Source organism: Penicillium citrinum (assembly GCF_028827155.1).
Source record: "Penicillium citrinum strain IBT 23319 chromosome Unknown utg000012l:1.0-138595.0:1.0-138660.0, whole genome shotgun sequence".
Taxonomy (NCBI): Eukaryota; Fungi; Ascomycota; class Eurotiomycetes; order Eurotiales; family Aspergillaceae; genus Penicillium; species Penicillium citrinum.
Genome location: NW_026622697.1, coordinates 47,343 through 66,092, shown reverse-complemented (window position 1 = coordinate 66,092; position 18,750 = coordinate 47,343). Strand labels below are relative to the sequence as shown.

General features: G+C 46.5%; 8 protein-coding genes across 8 annotated transcripts; 3 read left to right on the top strand and 5 right to left on the bottom strand.

Moving 5' to 3' along the window:
• Nucleotides 1–832: 832 nt before the first annotated feature.
• On the top strand, nucleotides 833–2,759 carry N7469_011660 (gamma-glutamyltransferase family protein; the record flags this gene model as incomplete). The annotated part of the gene is made up of 4 exons (XM_056650565.1): nucleotides 833–982; nucleotides 1,036–1,054; nucleotides 1,106–1,449; nucleotides 1,506–2,759. 4 exons carry the CDS (start codon nucleotides 833–835, stop codon nucleotides 2,757–2,759), a joined length of 1,767 nt encoding a protein of 588 aa, XP_056494921.1.
• Nucleotides 2,760–6,510: 3,751 nt separating this feature from the next.
• N7469_011659 (amino acid transporter) lies at nucleotides 6,511–8,179 on the bottom strand (the record flags this gene model as incomplete). The annotated part of the gene is made up of 5 exons (XM_056650564.1): nucleotides 6,511–6,933; nucleotides 6,986–7,380; nucleotides 7,432–7,623; nucleotides 7,708–7,969; nucleotides 8,030–8,179. 5 exons carry the CDS (start codon nucleotides 8,177–8,179, stop codon nucleotides 6,511–6,513), a joined length of 1,422 nt encoding a protein of 473 aa, XP_056494920.1.
• Nucleotides 8,180–8,931: 752 nt separating this feature from the next.
• N7469_011658 (acetylornithine deacetylase) lies at nucleotides 8,932–10,132 on the bottom strand (the record flags this gene model as incomplete). The annotated part of the gene is given in 2 exon segments (XM_056650563.1): nucleotides 8,932–9,833; nucleotides 9,844–10,132. 2 exon segments carry the CDS (start codon nucleotides 10,130–10,132, stop codon nucleotides 8,932–8,934), a joined length of 1,191 nt encoding a protein of 396 aa, XP_056494919.1.
• Nucleotides 10,133–11,007: 875 nt separating this feature from the next.
• Nucleotides 11,008–11,289, top strand: N7469_011657 (uncharacterized protein; the record flags this gene model as incomplete). The annotated part of the gene is made up of 1 exon (XM_056650562.1): nucleotides 11,008–11,289. One exon carries the CDS (start codon nucleotides 11,008–11,010, stop codon nucleotides 11,287–11,289), a length of 282 nt encoding a protein of 93 aa, XP_056494918.1.
• Nucleotides 11,290–12,724: 1,435 nt separating this feature from the next.
• On the top strand, nucleotides 12,725–12,925 carry N7469_011656 (uncharacterized protein; the record flags this gene model as incomplete). The annotated part of the gene is made up of 1 exon (XM_056650561.1): nucleotides 12,725–12,925. One exon carries the CDS (start codon nucleotides 12,725–12,727, stop codon nucleotides 12,923–12,925), a length of 201 nt encoding a protein of 66 aa, XP_056494917.1.
• Nucleotides 12,926–13,398: 473 nt separating this feature from the next.
• Nucleotides 13,399–15,394, bottom strand: N7469_011655 (transporter; the record flags this gene model as incomplete). The annotated part of the gene is made up of 9 exons (XM_056650560.1): nucleotides 13,399–13,426; nucleotides 13,490–13,556; nucleotides 13,631–13,736; nucleotides 13,796–14,138; nucleotides 14,201–14,331; nucleotides 14,392–14,722; nucleotides 14,842–14,962; nucleotides 15,018–15,123; nucleotides 15,338–15,394. The coding sequence occupies 9 exons, from the start codon at nucleotides 15,392–15,394 to the stop codon at nucleotides 13,399–13,401; spliced, it is 1,290 nt and encodes a 429-aa protein (XP_056494916.1).
• Nucleotides 15,395–15,495: 101 nt separating this feature from the next.
• N7469_011654 (uncharacterized protein) lies at nucleotides 15,496–15,714 on the bottom strand (the record flags this gene model as incomplete). The annotated part of the gene is made up of 1 exon (XM_056650559.1): nucleotides 15,496–15,714. One exon carries the CDS (start codon nucleotides 15,712–15,714, stop codon nucleotides 15,496–15,498), a length of 219 nt encoding a protein of 72 aa, XP_056494915.1.
• Nucleotides 15,715–16,403: 689 nt separating this feature from the next.
• Nucleotides 16,404–17,692, bottom strand: N7469_011653 (D-alanine--D-alanine ligase family protein; the record flags this gene model as incomplete). Its single annotated transcript, XM_056650558.1, has 3 exons — nucleotides 16,404–16,559; nucleotides 16,625–17,242; nucleotides 17,330–17,692. 3 exons carry the CDS (start codon nucleotides 17,690–17,692, stop codon nucleotides 16,404–16,406), a joined length of 1,137 nt encoding a protein of 378 aa, XP_056494914.1.
• Between the last annotated feature and the right edge of the window lie 1,058 nt (nucleotides 17,693–18,750).

Below are 18,750 nucleotides of genomic sequence, written 5' to 3'. Positions count from 1 at the left end.
GATTCCATACGTCATCATGTCTGCTGGATCTGGATTGAGAGAATATGGGTGTTTCCAGCTGGAGAACCGCAATTAAAATCATGTAGGTATTGCTTAGATGAAAGAATCAAGACTGTCATTTGGCATTCTCTCTAGGGTTCCTTACTCGGATCTTCTATGGTAGATGGTAGGTAATGACCGACGAAGGCGTCACGGGTAACGTAAGATAATACTCATCACATAAAACAACAATCTTCTGGCATGCATCCTCTGGGCAATTTGGGATTTTTAGATACCGGTTGCGATCCGATCGAAGCCTTGATAGGAGAACATCCTTCTTTGAATTCTGCAAAGGAGCCAACCGTCTCAACCGCACAAAGAAACTCAATTGCCGCTAGAGGAGTCTCCAGCGGTTAGGATTATCAATCCCCACTGCTTCTTGCATTCGGGATAGTGTACCTGATTGGTGCTTCGAAATTTTGTGGACATATTGAGCGACCTTTATTTATGAAAGTCAGGGATAAGCGGCACCAACGTCCTCTTCCCGCCATGTATCAGCCACATCTCTCGTGAACTTAGTCAATGAAGATGAAATGATGACAAAATATGATCTTCGGTGTAAGAAGAAGGGCTACTGTACGCCGGTGTTTCTAACTTCTTCAAATGTTCGCCAATAGGCGCCTTCCCGAAACATGCGCCTTCTGACAACACCCCTTATCTCGTGCGGAGAAAAGTTGAACTTCTGATATCTATTCACGAGAAGGTTTCCATCAGCTCTCGCATTGCATATTGGGATAAGTATCCTCATACTCTACTTATCTTTTTCAACAAGCAGTCCAGCTCATCGAAAGCCATGGCGTCCACACGACACCCTTATGCGGATTTCATGCCCTTTCCAAGCAGACGAAGCACAGTTCACAGTACAAATGGAATGGTTTCTTGCACCCAGCCGCTGGCATCCACTGCAGGTCAAAAGATATTGATGGAGGGTGGAAACGCAGCGGTACGCCAGCTTTCTAGATGGCTCTCGAGTTATGAACTGACCTTGAAAGTTAGGACGCGGCAATCGCGGTTGGTGGGTATGCATTGATGTTATGCGTCCAGTCATAATACTAAAATACATTAGCTGCTGCCTTGAATGTCACCGAGCCTTGCTCGACGGGGATTGGAGGGGATATGTTCTGCTTGTTCTACGAGGCAAAGACCAAGAAGGTCCATGCACTCAATGGCTCTGGTCGGTATCCTTTGAGCACTGACGTTGACCGAGTCAGACAAGACTTGGGCATACCACTTCGTCACAAGGGCTCCATTCCTCTTCAAAGCGCCCTGTCTGTGACCACGCCGGGTGCTGCCGCTGGGTGGGTTGACGTTTTGGAACGGTTTGGGAGCCTTTCCATTCAGAGTGTACTTGAGCCTGCTATTAAATTGGCCGAGGAAGGATTTCCAGTCTCTGAGATTGCATCATACAAGGTAGGCTACTTCATATGCCTGCTAGAATGACAGATAACTGACAAAGACCGGTCTAGTGGAAAATGAACGAAGACTTGCTTCGCAACGCTTCTCCGAACTTTGGGGAAATGTTGAAGAAAGACCCGACAGCAAAAGATGGAGTCAGATATCCTCATCCGGGAGAGCTGATGAAAATTCCTACGCTCGCTCAGACATTTCGCAAACTGGCCGCAGAAGGGAAGAGCGGATTTTATGAGGGTAGAGTTGCGGAAGAGATTGTTCGGATAGTGCAAGAGCGTGGGGGATATCTTTCTCTCGCTGATTTAAAGAGCCACGCCGAGACTGGAAGCCAATTGGTTGATGCGATTTCCTTGGAGTTGAACCCAGACAATTTTCAGGATTCATCTCCCGCAAGTAGCGAAGTGAATGTTTGGGAACATCCTCCTAATGGGCAAGGGATCGTGGCCCTCATGGCGTTAGGTATCCTGGAAGAACTGCAAATCACCGGAAGAATATCGAAGTTTGAGCCTGAGTCTCACAACAGTCCCGAATACCTGCATGCGATAATTGAAAGTCTGCGTATTGCGTTCGCGGATGCAAAATGGTGGGTGACTGACCCTGATGTGATTCAGGTTCCTGTTGAAGAAATGCTCTCACGTTCCTATCTGTCTGAACGTGCTAAGCTCTTTGATGCGGAAAGGGCGTCTGATCTTTACAGCCATGGCAGCCCGGCTCATAACCACAGCGACACTGTCTATTTTGCCGTCAGTGACAAATATGGAAACGCTATGTCATTCATCATGAGCAATTACGAAGATTTTGGCTCCTGTATCATTCCTCGGGGCTGCGGCTTCACCCTTCAGAATCGTGGAGCCAATTTCAACCTTGAGGACGGCCATCCAAATGTACTTGCTCCTGGGAAAAGGCCGTATCACACGATCATACCTGCAATGATTACAAACAAAGATGGCTCCCTGCACTCGGTATTCGGAGTGATGGGTGGATTCATGCAGCCTCAAGGCCACGTACAAGTCCTTCTAAATATGTTGGTTTACAAATTTAGCCCCCAAGTGGCTATTGATGCTCCTCGGATATGTATTGGGGCTGCGACATGTGAAGACGGGGATATGCCTGTCTACGTCGAAGATGGGATCGCAATAGACACAATACATGCCTTGCAGCGTCTTGGGCACAATGTTATTCCATTGAAAGGATTTGACAGAGCGATTTTTGGCCGTGGCCAAATCATTTATTGCCGCCATACAGAAGAGAAGACAATTTATAGTGGGGCAAGTGATCCTCGAGGCGACGGCCAAGCGATTCCTTTGTAGAATGTTTCGTGACATTGACGTTCTCTGTTAATCTGTGTACCAGAGATAGATGTTGAACTTTGTTGGATCGCCAGTGTGACTTGGCTACAGGCGGATACGTTGATGGGAAGCTTTGTTGTCCTTATTTAACAAATTGCACTCCTGCTCGTCTCTAATACTGTACTAATTGAACTGTCTTATTTCGTCTTCCAAAAAACATAAATCAAGACTTTCTTGCAACAAATTGCGAAGTATGTCATTTCCAGTTTCTCCATCTTTCACAGGCGAGCTAATACATGGGCCACGTCTCTGTTAGTATAAGGTATACCTAGGTGGCAGGCACTCATCATTAAGTCATTTCCCACTAATGTACCCTTCCGTCCCATCCCGCTCCTGACGGCGTCTCGAAGCATTTTCAGGCACCTCAATTCTGCAGAAGAGCTCCTGACACCCTCTGGAAACACCTTTATGATGCCTTCCCATGCACAGCGCATTGTCCCTACTCGCATACTTCTCTGGAATTGGGTCATTTTAATCAGTGTTCCTTCAACACACCGATAGACGCAATGGCAGAGGATTTGTTGTGGAAAATAGAAAGTACCAATTCTTTATTGAGATGATGTGTTTCCAAAATCTGATGCTATTAACCCCAACCATCACCCACCACGCTCATCACACCAGCTTCAGTTGCATCAATCCAGACGAAGAAAACGAATGGTTACTAATAAGATCAAAGACCCAGACGCGGCATTGCCGACAGTTCGCATTAGATTTTACCCAACCCCATCCAGAAACCACGAAAGTCTCCGAAAAGCACTATGTGAATGTCTTCATGAAGCTTGAGGACCTTGATGTACCGGGAACTATCTCTGGAAGCAGGACTCGGCTCTCGGGAGTTCATTCTGGCAATTCGTTGAATAAGGATAGACGCATATTATTACCCAAGACGTCCACCCGACAAATTCTGGGCTACAATTTGCCTCTGCGAGTTGAGTTGCAGGCCGCACCCCAATTCTAATCTTGACACGTGATATGGCGTGGCATGTAAAGCTCGAAGAATACAGAGGCAATCTTCTTCTCAATCAAATCATGGATGTCCGAAAATATTGTCTTTGGCCACGGGCCGGGGGGCAATGGGGAGGGCAAATCAAAATCAATCGAGCAGGCGATGGAAACAGGCCGTCTTGAATTTAGAACTGAAGGACGCCGTGCCATTGTTCCTACTGGTGGTGCTCAAACTGGTGGTGCTCAATTGATAGATTTGTGGCTCACTTGCTCACCTTCGTGCAGACGATCGAGCAGTCTGAGTGGGAGGGCATTACTCTGGACAACATCGATCAGATAGCTGGCTCCTGTACGGCTTTACCGGTCCTTATTGCTAACAAGTTCCTCATGAACCATTTCATTAAGCTACAATCGATTGCCACTTTGGTCTACAGAAGGGTGGCTCCATGGATCCCAGCAAAATCATCACGAGAGTAAAGTGGGTCCTCAAGCGTCTAGGCGCGCCTTTTGGCTTCTGATGAGTCTATCCAAGCAGAAATTGATATGACGGCGAAATTTTATATTGATGAAGACTACGCCATTACATCCGAAGAGAGCATCGCAGCTATAAACGAGATTGCACAGGCTAAAGAGGTATTTCTGGTACCAGTGTATACGGCGAAGGGCTTCGCAGGCCATAGGGCTCATAGCACTGAAGGATGGGGCTATAAACGTATATGAGCTATACAGAGAATCCGGGCTATTGATTCTCTGGAACTAATTGCGCCAATAAAGATCAGCTTTTTTTTGCAAAACTTATATTATAGTATTATTGTTGATTGTATTATCTGTAGTAACACTAATAATACAATCCTGAAGTTTGTATTTCTTCAATAGCTGGTAGAAAATATCACTAAAATTATTGTCTTTGTAAAAACTGCGCAATGGCTCAAATCCAAAAAATATTTCTCTATAGTTCCAATCTTTATCAATGAAATAAACTGTAATTGTTATAAATATTTGCTGAAATAAACTGGCCCAACAATCTAAAACAATAGAAATCTTGATATTGTCAGACAGATTTTGTAGCTATGAATTCTGCCGATAGATAATTATATTCTGGAACTGTCTTTACAAGATTTTGGTTGATAGGAGTTTCAATTCTCCGGGACCAGAATATAAAAGACTAAACAGTCTCTGAAATACCGGATTCTCTACTGTCTGAAAAGACAAATAAAGACAGATAAATATTTTCAATAACTGTTTCTAAATCTGAATTTCTATTATTCTCTGGATATTGGATAGTTCTCTTATAAAATAGTTCTGCAACAAATACGAAATTAGTGACTGATGAAATTCTTTTTTCTTTTCTTTGTGACAGATATTGAACTTTTTGTATTTATTTATAGCACTTGTTCTATTTTCTTTATATTGTGAATAATCAAATATGGTAATATAAATCTGGCAGATAATTTGAGAATATCCAGAATCAATATCATCTATCTGGTCACAATATTTTTATGTATCAGTATAATGCGATTTGATAGATCATTTAATTTGGGACTGGCTGTCTTTGTTCAGTTTTTAGCCAGTCTCTATTCTATTCTATTATTCAAGAAATTCTCTCTCTAGATATATCCTTATACAAAATCCATTCCTTTCTGTGTTGAGGTCCTTTATATCTAAGTATCGCTGGAAGTCTTCGAGTGGTTCGGTTGTAGATTTTGTGGAGTCCACTGAAAGACTGTAGTCAATTTTACTATACACAGAGATAGATTCACAACATTCAAAGGCCAATGGAAGGGGCTCATTCTTTTACAGAGGGTTGAATATCAGAGTCCAAGAAGGTGTCAGATGACGGTTCAATAGACAGCAGAGGACTGGAAGACTGGTATATGGATCGCGATGACGAGGAAGAGGATGCTATACTGAAGGAATAGCTTGTCCGTGTTAGAAAGAATTTTTCTTATCTTGAGCGGTTGGTTGTGGATTTTGTTTGCTCGAGTCGTGCGTTTGGATCTATCTATTCCTGAGTCGCGTAAAACCCGCGGGTACCCAAAATCCAGCCCAACCAACCCGCCCACAGGAAAATACTGTTGAAAATATCCCGGTTGCTGAGATAATAATAAGGCTGTGATCACGTGCATACATATATACTTGACTCAGTCGACTTGTACCTTAGACAACACAGATATAACATGCAACACCACAGACAATCAACTCCCTCAATAATATGAACATTGAAGCATCACCTTACAATCAACAGGCGGGTTTGGGCAGTGGGCGGGTGTTGGCGAGGCCTAGCTGTGGGCGTAGTAAAATGATTTTTAGTCATACAAGGAATATCGGTAATTATATTGATAGAGCTGGGGATTTAGGTAATAGTATAGAACTTTGGCCAATTTCAAACCTATCTTAAATTCAAGCCCGATCGTAAAAAAATGTGCTTGCAGTCTTGTCGAGTGGGTCCAATACTGCCCATATATAAGCTTCTCGCCGCCCTTGCAGTCTACTAGACTGCACCAAGTACTCTGGGATAGGGCGTATCTTTGTTTAGGGAATCGAGCTCTGATCATTATATATTTCAAATTTTTGATATCTGTTTCGACTTCTATATTCCAACTGCTCGGTTTTGATTTGTCGTAATGACACAGTCTCCCACATTCAAGTGCCAATCTGGCCAGAGACAGGAAGGTTGAGAGCTGAAGTGAATCTCCTCGAACAGAACAGATATATATTGAATTTGCTAAAGAATGATCGATATAGTACTGGCTCTTCTTGTCTAATATTATACAGAGTTAGAGTTATCGGAGCAGGACCAAGGACGAGTGCCTTCATTAGCATTCATCGCGTCGACAACGCCCACGATAGCGCCATATGTCCCCGCAATCATGAGAAAAGTCCCACTCATGATAACGAAGATGACCCAAGCCAATTTTAGAGTCTTTACCATGGTTCGGTTTTCGTTAAATATGCTCCAGTTGTCATACAGCCACATGACACCCAACGGCTGGAAGACCATAAGGGTACCCAAGAGAGCTCCAACAAGAGACACAAGACGATCAAAGATAGGAATCCCGCTGGCGATGAGATATGCGACTGTGATGGCAGCGCCAACACATACAAACCAAGTAGCCCAGTGAACAAATGTGTTCGAAGATAAATGACGAGAGCCACGTAGGATCCGGACGAAAAAGAATTTGCTCACAGTCTGTAAGTCATTTAGCATAGGGAACCCGTAGCAATGCGGGATTATGTCATACATGGGCGCTAAGAGTGGCACTGACGCACAAACCAGGCAGAGCGACGGCATAGGCGGCAACCTTGACGGTCTTCCCAGCAGACCCAAGGACAGGCGATGCCACGTACGATCCACAGTAGTAGTAAGTAACAACGCCGATGGTGATAAATGTGACAACAACGAATCCTTGGCATAGAAACAAGGCTTTTTGGTACTGGCGAGGGTCTCGCATCTCTGATATCATGGCGAAAAAGAACGGGCTACCAGTAAGTGCAAAAACCATGGCGGTGACAGCAGAGATGGCTTCAGTGAAGCTTGGATGGGCTACCAATTGCCAATCGGACCTCCATGGCCCAGGGGTGGCAGGTGCAGATTCAGGACGGCCTTGGGTACCTACACCAATGGTGATAGTGAGAACTGCCGCAGTCAGTATATCTATAACAAGGCAGCACGATCTGTGCAACATACGAGCAACAAAGATACAGCCCATACCCACCCATGCCAACCAACTAATGCTACCCATTGTTCGTATGCTGGCTAGGCAAAAGACCGTAACGGCTGGAACAGCAACGAATGCCGCCGTACAAGTTGCATGCGTGGAGATAGCATTCAAAGCGATCGATATACTTAGCAAGCCAGACGCACAGCAAAATACAAGAACTGTCAGCAACATATGTCAGCAGAGAGCGGAACGGTGCCTGTACTTGTGGTGGGCCACATCAGCTTGCATCAGAGAACACATACAGAGTGCGAACGCAATAGTCATAATCTCGTATCCGACGCGACCAAACACGAGTCCCATAGAATCGTGATACCCGTACATTTCGGGATGGTTGAGTTTGAAAATACCGAGCTCGTAGCTACCCCACGTTGTGATGTGTGCGAGAACAAGCAAGCTAACGATCCCAGGAATCAAGCCCAGAGTATTAAACGCGGCAGGCAGTGAGAGAACACCCAGACCGATTTGGGCCTTCATCATAAGGACTGATGTTCCCAGCCATCCGATCTTCATTACATGCATCAGCTTTTGAAAGCTTTGACGGCTAGAAAGAAGAGGTGCACGTACGTTACGATAGTTAGGGCCATCTGTGGTAATGGTACCAAAGACTGCATCCTCGGTAATGACATCTTGATCTGTGGCATTGTCCGTAGTGAATGGTCGCTCGGCACTTTGAACTTTCGTCTGAGCCTCCGGGTCATTCTCAATTTTGGACATACTGGTTACGATTGGTGTGTAATAGCGATTTTGATATGTTCGTGTGGTAATGTACTGAGAATACTGGATTTGCGACGACCTTTATAGCATCTGAATAAGGCTCATATCAATAGTGAACCATAGGCGTCGCACTAGACTATATCATCCCACACTCCGTCTTCTTCAATTACCTCTCCGCAACCCTGGCTTCGCCAGTTACTCATGATCCTTTTGTCCGCGCCAAAATTCGAATCTATATTTTAATGCTCCTTCATCTTCCGACCCGCAAATAGCAAGGTCGCGACAATGGATCTGGAATCCGTGAATGTTCTTGGAAGGCTACGGCGCCTTCCAAGAACATGCATGCACGAACTTAACTTCACTAGTGGGAGGACCATTGATTGGATTACGGAATGAAAGGCCGCTATTGCTATTATTGAGATGACTCTAAGAAGAGTTCAAAAGAAAAATCCCTTTAAACAAGCTCTGTACAGCAATTTTTAATGGGGGCGATGTAGCATATTTTCGCTGGCGAGCGGGCGCTGATAGCGAGCTTCGGGGCTTCATGTTCGTCACAGGGATGATGTTTAGAAAAACGTAATTCTATCGGAATAGACTTTGAATAATTTTCGCTCAAAAAAGAGAAGATCGATGGACTCGCGGCTAAGTTTGCCTAGTAGTCCTTCAATGAGTATTTGAGTATTTGGCACAACCGCGATGAACTGTTGAATTGCCACTATTTCTCAATCTAGATTATCTAGGAATAACTATGTCTAGTTACAAAACTCGGTGATAAGGCGAACGAAAATCTTTTCGGTTTCCTGTATACTCTGCACATCAACCCATTCTTCCTTTGCATGCAGCCCTTGGCCTGCCGGGCCGATCACAATAGCAGGGATCCCTGCAGCGGCAAGAAGAGCCGCGTCGCACCAGATCGCCATACTCTCAACCGACGGAAGACTGCCGTACACATCCTGAGCAATCGCCATTGTCTGTTGAACAAGCGAGTGCTCGACCGGTAGTTTGTAGGACGGACGAGACAATGTCAGTCGAGGTTCGTTGAATCGGAATGTAGGTTTGGTTTGGGCGATTGTGCATAGTATATTTTTCAGATCGGACACGAGCGATTCGTCGCTTTGAACAGGAATAGTACGGAACTCGACGGTCACGGTGCACTTCGCCGGGTATGAAGACGGCTCTTCGCCGCCGTGTATCAAGCTGCAATGCAAGGATGCTGGCCCAATCATGTCATCAACTGGCAGCCGGCGTTGGTATTCTTCAAGAGCGGTGAGAAACCATCCAGCCTGCAAGATCGCGTCCACCCCCGAGGCCGGATCAGAGCCGTGAGCTGCAGTCCCCAGAATATCGACCTCGGCCCACACAAAGCCCTTATGGGCCGTAATGAGGACGCGGTTGGTCGGCTCTGGTATAACCGCGCCTTCAGCGCGCCAGCCCGAGGCAATCAGGTCTTGAGTGCCTTGAGACGCATCTTCTTCATCCGACACGGCGGCGAAGATGACATCCCCGCGAAGGGGGACCTTGTTGGCTTTAATAGCCGCAAGGGCTGCCATTTCGGCGGCGAGCCCAGATTTCATGTCCAACGCGCCTCGGCCAAAAATAACTGGGCGCCCGCGTTTCTCTCCGATATGTCCAGATAGGGGGGTTACGCTCGTAGCTGGTCAAACTAACGGTATCGATATGGCCATTCAGCATTAGAGAATTTCCGCCACCAGATCCTCTGATCACACCAACAATAGATGGACGGCCGGGAACATTCTCAATTCGATGAGTCTCGATACCCCGATGTTGGAGCCACGCGGTGAGGTAATCCGCGATCTGCGTCTCACCGGCTCCCGGGGTGGCTGATAACGTCACATTTGATGAATCGATTCTAGTCAAAATTTGGGTCAGAGTCACCGAGTCCTCAGCGGTAACATCGAAAGAGCCCGTTGATGGACTGTATATGGAAGACATGTTTGAAATGTTGGCTTGCTGAGCGTTGATGGAGCAGATTCTTCGAAATTTATCATCTGAATGAGCGCCTTCCATTGACAAGCTCAAACGCTTTTTATGGGTGGGATGGCGAAAATGGACCCGGTTCGGCTTTATACCTTTAGTGTACCAGGATCATATGCCCACCACGAGAGAGTACAAGACATAGCCTACCAATATTAGCTCAAACTACTGGAGGCAACATGAAAGGCGATATTGAACGTCCGAAGCAGCGAAAGAGGTAACCACCGAATTTTTCAAATTAAAGCCCGAAAATCGCTCAACAGAGAAGGCATTCTGATCATCTCGGCTCTGCAGCCTCACCAATCACTGCAGAAAACGCGAAGGGGTTTGCAGTGTCGACAGACCGCAGAAAAGCGATATTAGATCTAGCGGCAGATTGCTTCTGGTGTATGTGGTCCAGTGAGTCTACCAAGCTTTTTACGGTATGGATTAGTCACAAAATAGTTAACTGTCAGTACAACAGGCCTAGTGTGGGTCTATACTGCCTACTAGGTAGGCGGAGAGTACGAAATATTGTGTGGAAACCGTAGTCGATTAGTAATTTGTTAGTGCCGTTATAAAATGCGTGTCAATGGGCAAAACAACAATATAGAATTGTTTTTCATCTCCTATTGGTTGGTACTATTACGGCCCACTAAGCTCTCCAACAGTTATGAGCCCGGCAAGCCGATTGAATTGACCGGTTCGAGTTGAATTGAAGCGATTCGAGTATACTACAACGCTTCACTGCCACTGCAGTATCGTTCGTACGAGCCGACCCCGGTTACCCTTGAGAGCCTCCGAGAGCACTGTGTTTAGGCATCACTTCGAGTATCAACCCGGTTCGTATCGGGATGGAAGCAAAGATTGTCTCCGCCACTCATGGCGTTAAACTGAGATCGTCAAATGATTGGGACTACTGGGACTCCAGTATCCAGGCCGTGGCTAAACGCCATCGTATCTGGAACATCATTGACCCCGATCTCGCTGATACCGAACGTCAGGAGCCAGTGAGGGAACCTGATGAATTGGATTTTGAAGAACTGGAGGACATGGATAAATCAGAGCGTGTTTTTCATATGGATGTGTACCGGATGAAGCTCGTAAATCGGTGGTGGTGCCAGTCCTCTTTGTAGGTGAAGATGCTCCATGCGTACGACGAATTTCCTTGCCTGTAGGGCAGAAAAGGTCGATTCTTCTTGCCCCGAAAACACACTCACACATCTCGTCCAGGCCAGGCCAGACAGACTAGTTCTCATCTTTCGCCTGGTACCTCCGGCCCCATCTCAAGAGAGCCAACCGTCTTTGCAGCGCCCGTCAGAAGGGACATCAAGTGCATATACGGGAATTTTTCCATTGGCTCATCCGAACGAGCCCTGCGGCAGGCGATAGATCGACTGGATAGGAAAGCCACGGAGGAACCGACAAGGGTCCACCGGACGCAACGGCATCGACAGCAGTGGCAGAGCAATGCAACCTCAGGAGAGGGGGCGAGATAAGATCTCCGAGCAGCATGTGTCGCTAGAAAAGGGGATTCGCGCGAGCCGAACGAAGTCGACCAAAGGCGATGTCGGGTCGTTCTGAGTCAAGTCTCAATTCCGAATCAGGTCTCAATAAACAGGCTAGGTGTAGGAACCACACTGGCGCAGCGGAAGATCTCCGTCGTATTGCCCCGAGAATAGCCTAGCCTAGGCCCGAGAAACTCGTTGCTAGAAGGAAGGAATCCTTCTCAACATCAGGCTCATGAATAGCTTGCGCAGCGACTGAAGATGGCCGAAGCGTAGGACGCGGCGTCGGATGGAGCGGCATCTCCAACGATAAAAAAGGGGCAGCGCATGGGAGCTGAGGGCCAAGGCGCAGGAGGTGGTGGGGGCGTGAAGGAACGGTGATGAAGAATGAAGGAGAGAAGAAAGTGCGTCGACGAGAGAAGTGGGGTTTACGGTCTTCATAGATGACGGGCAGAGAGGTAAAACGGCCAGGGTGACGCTAAGCCTGAACGGGGGCGGGACGCGAGCGCTATGCCCGACCGGGCAGGGAGACTGCGGTATGCGGCAGGCGGTCGGAGGCGGCAGAACGGCGGTGCAATGGGCGCCGTTTCCGGCGCTCCGCTCACCGTGTCAGCTAATACTCTATATATAAATATTCTAACAGAGACTATATTAATATTATATTTTTCTTTTAGTCTAGAAAAAGAATTAGAATAGTTCATTAATCTTATATTAATATCAAAAAAATCTAATTATCTTTTATTATCAGTAATTTTGATTTTGAAAAAAAAAAAAAAACTGAATAGAGAAATTGAAAATAGATAAATAGAGATATATATTACCACAATTCCAATCTATATACAGAATCAAATTCAGTATACCAGTAGAGATCGAATATCTGAAAATGTAATTGCTACCAATCGAATCTCAAATATATCTTCTAGACTCTCTCTCTTATATCTATAATATTTCTTCAACAACAATTCCATCAATACTACGGTCGGTGCATCCGGCATCACTTGTCGGAAGATCCGATCCTGACGGATACACAGAGATTTCCGGATTGTACTGCGGGACTATCCCGATGGAATACCTACTACTCAGTAGCGCGCGATGGAACAAACCGAACGGTACCCGCCGTCCCGATCCACGATGGCCGTGGGAGGGAGGAGCGGCGGCGGCAGCTGCGGAGAAGCGAGGTGCTGGCCGCCACCGTCAAGGCCCCGCGGGAATCCGTGGGACCCGTCTTAAAGTGTATCCTCTCGCGAGGTGTCAAAGTAAATGAAATCATCATCATCACCACCATCACTGTAAGGGACCATAAGCGAAGGCCATGTCCGTCCAATTCAGTAGGAATAGAAATAAACAGGTAGTAAAGTTACACCCGGTTGTAGTAAGATTTACAAGGGACAAAGAGTGAAGATATTTTGAAAATGGTAAATCGTTTAATTCAATTTTAATAGCAATTTGCTAATCTGTTATATTATAGCTAGAAATGTCGAGGCTAAATTTACACACTGAGACGGGTTTTGAGAAGGCAGCCTCCAGCATTGTTGAATTGACGTCCAGCAGTCTTGATGTACTAGGAGTTTATCTTATGGATGTCTCACAGAATTTTGCTTCAAGAAGGGAAAAAGCTTCTATTGTCTCATCCTCTCCGAATACGTTGTCCACATCTAGAGTCTTTCTCATCTGGAAAAAGAAAGAGCTTAATGGTACTTATGCAAACTTGGATCTATAAGGAGGCTGGCCCCGAGTTTAAATCATAACAACCCAGAGACTGCCCCTAGAGTTGTTAGCAGTTCGAACTGCTCTCTCATTAAGCTCGCTGAGTAAAGCCTGGCCTCACTTGATGGATGCCGCCTTACTTAAACTGAACACGACCAACGTCGCTACCCCGCAAACGACAGCAAATACTAAATCCACAGATAACGTAAGCCAAAGCTCCTCGTTTAAGCAGGAGCTATATAAATATGGGGAAACAGCTTACAGGGTGCGAATTGAAAAGCATCCAAATACCGGGCACGAACAATATCTTTAGCCCCATCGTTCAAATTCTGCGCGAACATCGCGTCATTGAGGACGCCATTGATGACCTGGTTGCGTCAGCGCATGAATCCTCAGTTCCATCAATTTGTATTTAAAGGCTACTTACCTTTGAGCTCTTCGCTGACGCACCATCGCTGGGTAGGGAATTAGCTAAACCCTTCGCGAACAACTTTTGCACGACCGCAGTGCTGATCGCGGGTCCCACGATAAATCCTACATTGAGAAATAGTTCCAGGGTCACAATACAAACAGGCAGACGGTCTTTGGGCGTTGTCGCGGTCATGCCGATGAAGGTGGCTGTATAGGTCATGCCGGTGCCCAGGCCGAGAAGAGTGGGAATCGAGGCTTCGAGGATGCTGCAACCGTCTCGCCATTGGAACCAAATGAGAAAGTAAGCAAAAATACTGAGGCAGATGGCAGAGACGCCAAGATTTTTATATTTTTTTGTCCTGGGTATGTTAATAGGATGACTCTGGTTCGATGGGACAAAATACGAGCTCATAAAGCGTACCTTTTGACCATGTGCCCAGCTACCAGGCCACCGGCCGAGATACCAAGTGCGTTACCAACAAAGGCAATCGAAGCACCCACATCTGGCCAATTTTCGACGCGGATTAGGTAGGGTGTTAGGAGGCAGAGGAGCTGTCGGTAAAGACAATCAATCAATCGATGGACAGTAGTTGCGTGGAACGGGCTGCATACTCCACCACGACCGGTGTAGATGAGTAACTCAGTAACACACCACCGCCCGAACTGCCCCATCATGAGATCCACAGGAATCAGTGGGTTCGTCGCCCAGAAACGCTCTATTAAGCCGAACCCAACGCTGAAGGCAACTGTAGCAGCCAGGAGACCAAATGTTATCAGTGAGCTTTGATCTTCCGGATTCGGCATCGCCAGTTGCTCGACCAGAAAGCTAAGGGCTGCAATAGCCAGTGATAGAGCCAGAAGGCCCGCTGTGTCGACTTGATTCAAGCTTGGTTTCTTGGGGCCCTGGTGCTTTGGACCAGGAAGCTGTGCCAGAGGCGCTGGACTACCCCATTCCAAGGCTATTAGAGATACTATAATGAATGGTACCTGCCCCAGGAAGGAGCTTACTGCTCCGTTAGAAGAAACAGCTCGTTTTACCCGGTAATAAGTCGCGATACTCACAGCCTCCATCCGATTGTTTGGGACAGTAATCCACCCAACGGAGGGCCTAGGCTCCTCCCGATCATATTCACTGTGCTGGAGTAACCGTCGTACAGGGCGATCTCCTCGGGAGGTATAACATCTGCAGTGTATTGAGTTATTGATAAGTGTATAGTAGGACAGAGCGACATACTTACCAGTGATGATAATCGAAGTCAGGGATACCATTCCAGCCCCGCCTATGCCGGCAACTATCCTTGCGAAGGCCAGTTCCACTAAAGAGCTACTCACACCACTAATCGCCTTTTTGTCAGTCAACAAACCCCAGACCCATCATTGCCGATCCCAGGGGTTATAGTCACCATGAAAAACACCCAACTAGAAACACAATATATGACCCCAAAAGCGTCTTTCTGCCCCCATATAAATCGTATAACGCTCCGTACTTGGACACCGGGACACTGGTCAATTACAGGATCATAAAATAAATGCTTATTGGGGAGGTTCTGCTACACACCACAGGTTGTGCGACACAGCTGCCGAAGTTATAGGCAATCAGCAGCCACGATCCCATCGTTAACTGATGGAGCTCGGATGCAATAGAGCTATATGTCGATATCATTAACGCCTCGTCTATGCTAGACAGAAAGCAGCCTAGGCGCAAGTCAAAAATAATCAGAAATCGCTTGGCGAGGGGACTAGACCGAAGAATATCGCATATATCAAAGCTTTCGGCTTCTCGGGATGATGAGACATTTGAGCCTCCGGCTCAGCCAACATCATGTCGAACGATGATGGCGAGCCTGTCACTTGGTGATACTCTGCCATCTTTGGTGATATTATCTCCTCTTCTGCAGTAGGTGTGACGCTTGTTGGGGCAGAGATCTCTTCCATTAAAAAATTATAATCCAGAGCAATCACCTCTTTCGGGCAGAAACGTAAGACTTTTATGGAATAGCCAAGCTTTACTCATTGTTATATCCACTAATTTTTCGGAGAAAGGGATACGTTGACAAAGCGCAGAAGTAGGGAGTAACCGAGATGATGTCGCTGAGTTCCATTCCATCCCTTGCGAAATACGTTTCTCTGGGGTTCTGCTAAGATATCCACAATTCCTTTTCAACAGCCTGTTTGGGAGGCTCGCTTTTCCTGAGATCTCTCTTTTTTGTGAATCTTCCAAGCACAGGGGGGTTAATATTACAATGTGTAAAAGAAGAAGTAAACAGACTCGCAACTAGTTAGTCCTTCTTCTCGTACACCAAGCATACAACCAAGGACTTACAAGTATGTGAATGCCTGCAATTGGGTCCGTCATGTCAACAAAGAACAGGCCTAGTAAATTACACATGCTGCATCTAGATCATATCTTGCCAGGTCAACCAGGCATGTATCATCGCCAAGTGACGCATTTTAGAGTTATTACGCAGGTAACACAGCATGAATATTTCTGGACTATCTGTCATGCTTCCCCTTAAATCCTTAGGGAAGACCGACCGCTGCTGTTAAATTTCTCTGATAGGGATTCTTATATTTTACTACATTCACGGGCTAACCGGAAACACTGCGTGACTCAAATGAACCATTTATTTATCTCTGATTTTCAGAGATTTCAGGTGCGGATTTCTTTCTATGGCGCTGCTAATTATTTCACCAATGAGTTTCTCGTGGCTGATGCCTTGAAGCCGCGCGGTTTCGGTCAGGAAAGAATAACCGGGTGCGAGTCCAGGAAGTGGGTTCACCTGTGAAGGAAAACAGCAAGTCAGGAAGGCATTGTCAACCTCTCGGGAAAATATGTTGCACATACCTCCAGTACATATGGCTTACCATCTGCTCCCCATCGAATATCGACGCGGCCGGCGTCGCGGAGTTCCATCACCCGCCACACCTGTAATGCCAACTGTTCCGAGGCCTGAGCTTCTGGACTCTCGGCACTCATAAGAAACTTCATGACGTCCTTATCATTTTCCGTATTCTTATTTTCGACATCGAGGAACCCCCGAGCAAAGATGTCATCAGAGATCTCCGCCAGATCGGACTGGCACTTGCGTTTTCGTGCCGCGTCCCAATCGAGGTGGAGCGTCCCGATTACTCGGGTGGACGCTCCAGTCCCTAGAAGACTGACTGAGTACTCGTGTCCACCGAGATACCTTTCGATGAGGATACTCTGACGGGGAAATTTGGTCTGTAGCTTTTGCACACCATCTGTTAGCTCAGACGGACTGTTGACCTTGCAGAAAGAGTATATTCCCTTGGAACTGCCCTCACAGGACGGCTTTATGAATAGCGGGAACTCTCTCAATTCTCGTTCGTGGCGACTCCGCTGCAAAATATGGGATATTACAGGTCTTGTAGTATCATCAGAGCATGACGCTGGTACCACCGCGAAGGGCGCGGTTGGGATTCCAAAATACTCGAGGACCATCTGAAAATTTATGCAGCCTTTAGTGTGAAGTTCGGTTGTCATGTTCGAAATAAATAGGAAGTAAATATTGTGGATTAGCACACTCACCTTCGTCTTCGCCTTATCCAAACCCAACGCCAACGTCGCAGCGTCTGAAAAGACAGTGGGGATTTGATAAGCCTCCAGTATCCCAGGGATCTGAGCTTCACGGCCTGTGCCATGCATGCCCTCTGAGATAGAGAAGCCCAAATCCCAATTTTTATGTTCGCCTAGCCCGATGCGCCGCACCAGTTCATCTATGTCACCGACAGGTACAACATCGTACCCGTTGCTCCTCATTGACTGTATAATGGCGTCAATTGTCGTGTCTTTATCGAGCTCCATGCATTCTTCCAGACTATATCCTTTGGACAGATACAGAGAGATTGATTCGTAAAAGAAAGCGATCACGATTGGGGCTGGGCGAGCCATTTTTGGAAAGTTGACCAAGGATGTTGATTCTGACTTGGACTTGAGAGAGAAGTAAAAGGAGGGGAAAGTGCATTGTTAGCTAAATGTAATCGTCGACCAATCACTTTCTGCATGATTGGAACGCAGGGCAGGGTGAAAATGCAGCCAGAAGGCCTAGGAGCACAAATCATATTGCACATGCCATCCCGTGTTATTCTTGTACGACCATGAGAAAGCTCAATTTTTATCGAGTAAGTACATGTATGGCCGACATGCATATCCAGCTCCTGACCGCCACTTGAAGATTCGTCGAGTCCAACCAGGCCCATATAACATGGCGCTGTCCGGGAATTTTTACAGGTAAATGAAATAATTCAGAGTCACTCAAAGTGCCAATTCCATGATGATACAGTTACCGAGACTTACTGGCTGTCTTCGAGTGCAACGGCATGGGCGACCAAGGCCTCAAGAACATCACCGAATTAGAATTTTTCGCCCTGGAATAACTTATTCTGAGTGTCGTGATGCGTCAACTCAACACACCTCTAAAGCTGAATATTGGAAGAATGTGCCAATCTGGCGCAGTGTCTCTGAAAGTGAATTTCTCGACTACAACTGGCAGGTAACGTATCCTTTTGGTGTTATATCATCTCATACTGAGGGTGAAATAGATGCAAAATACACTGCAGAATGCATCCTCATTACTTGGGTTCTTGACTTCCATTCTGCCGGATCGAATTCCCTCCCTAGCCACCCAGACGGAAATAACCCGCGACGAGTTTCTAAATGACGTTGCGGTCGGCATGAAAAAGGCACCCATGGCAACTCGTTTAACGCCACATATACTGTCTTTGATTAAATGGGACAACGCGTGCGATGATCCAATTCGGCGTCAATTCATCCCGATGGCTTCGACCTACAAGCCAGACCATCCAAAGCTCAGCCTAGACTCCCTCCACGAGACACATGATTCTCCAGTGAAGGGATTGGTGCATCGGTACCCGGACAAAGTCTTGTTTTTAGGTACGATTATGATATTCTGGCATTAAGGACAGCTTGTCATTCTGTTTTTGGTGTGG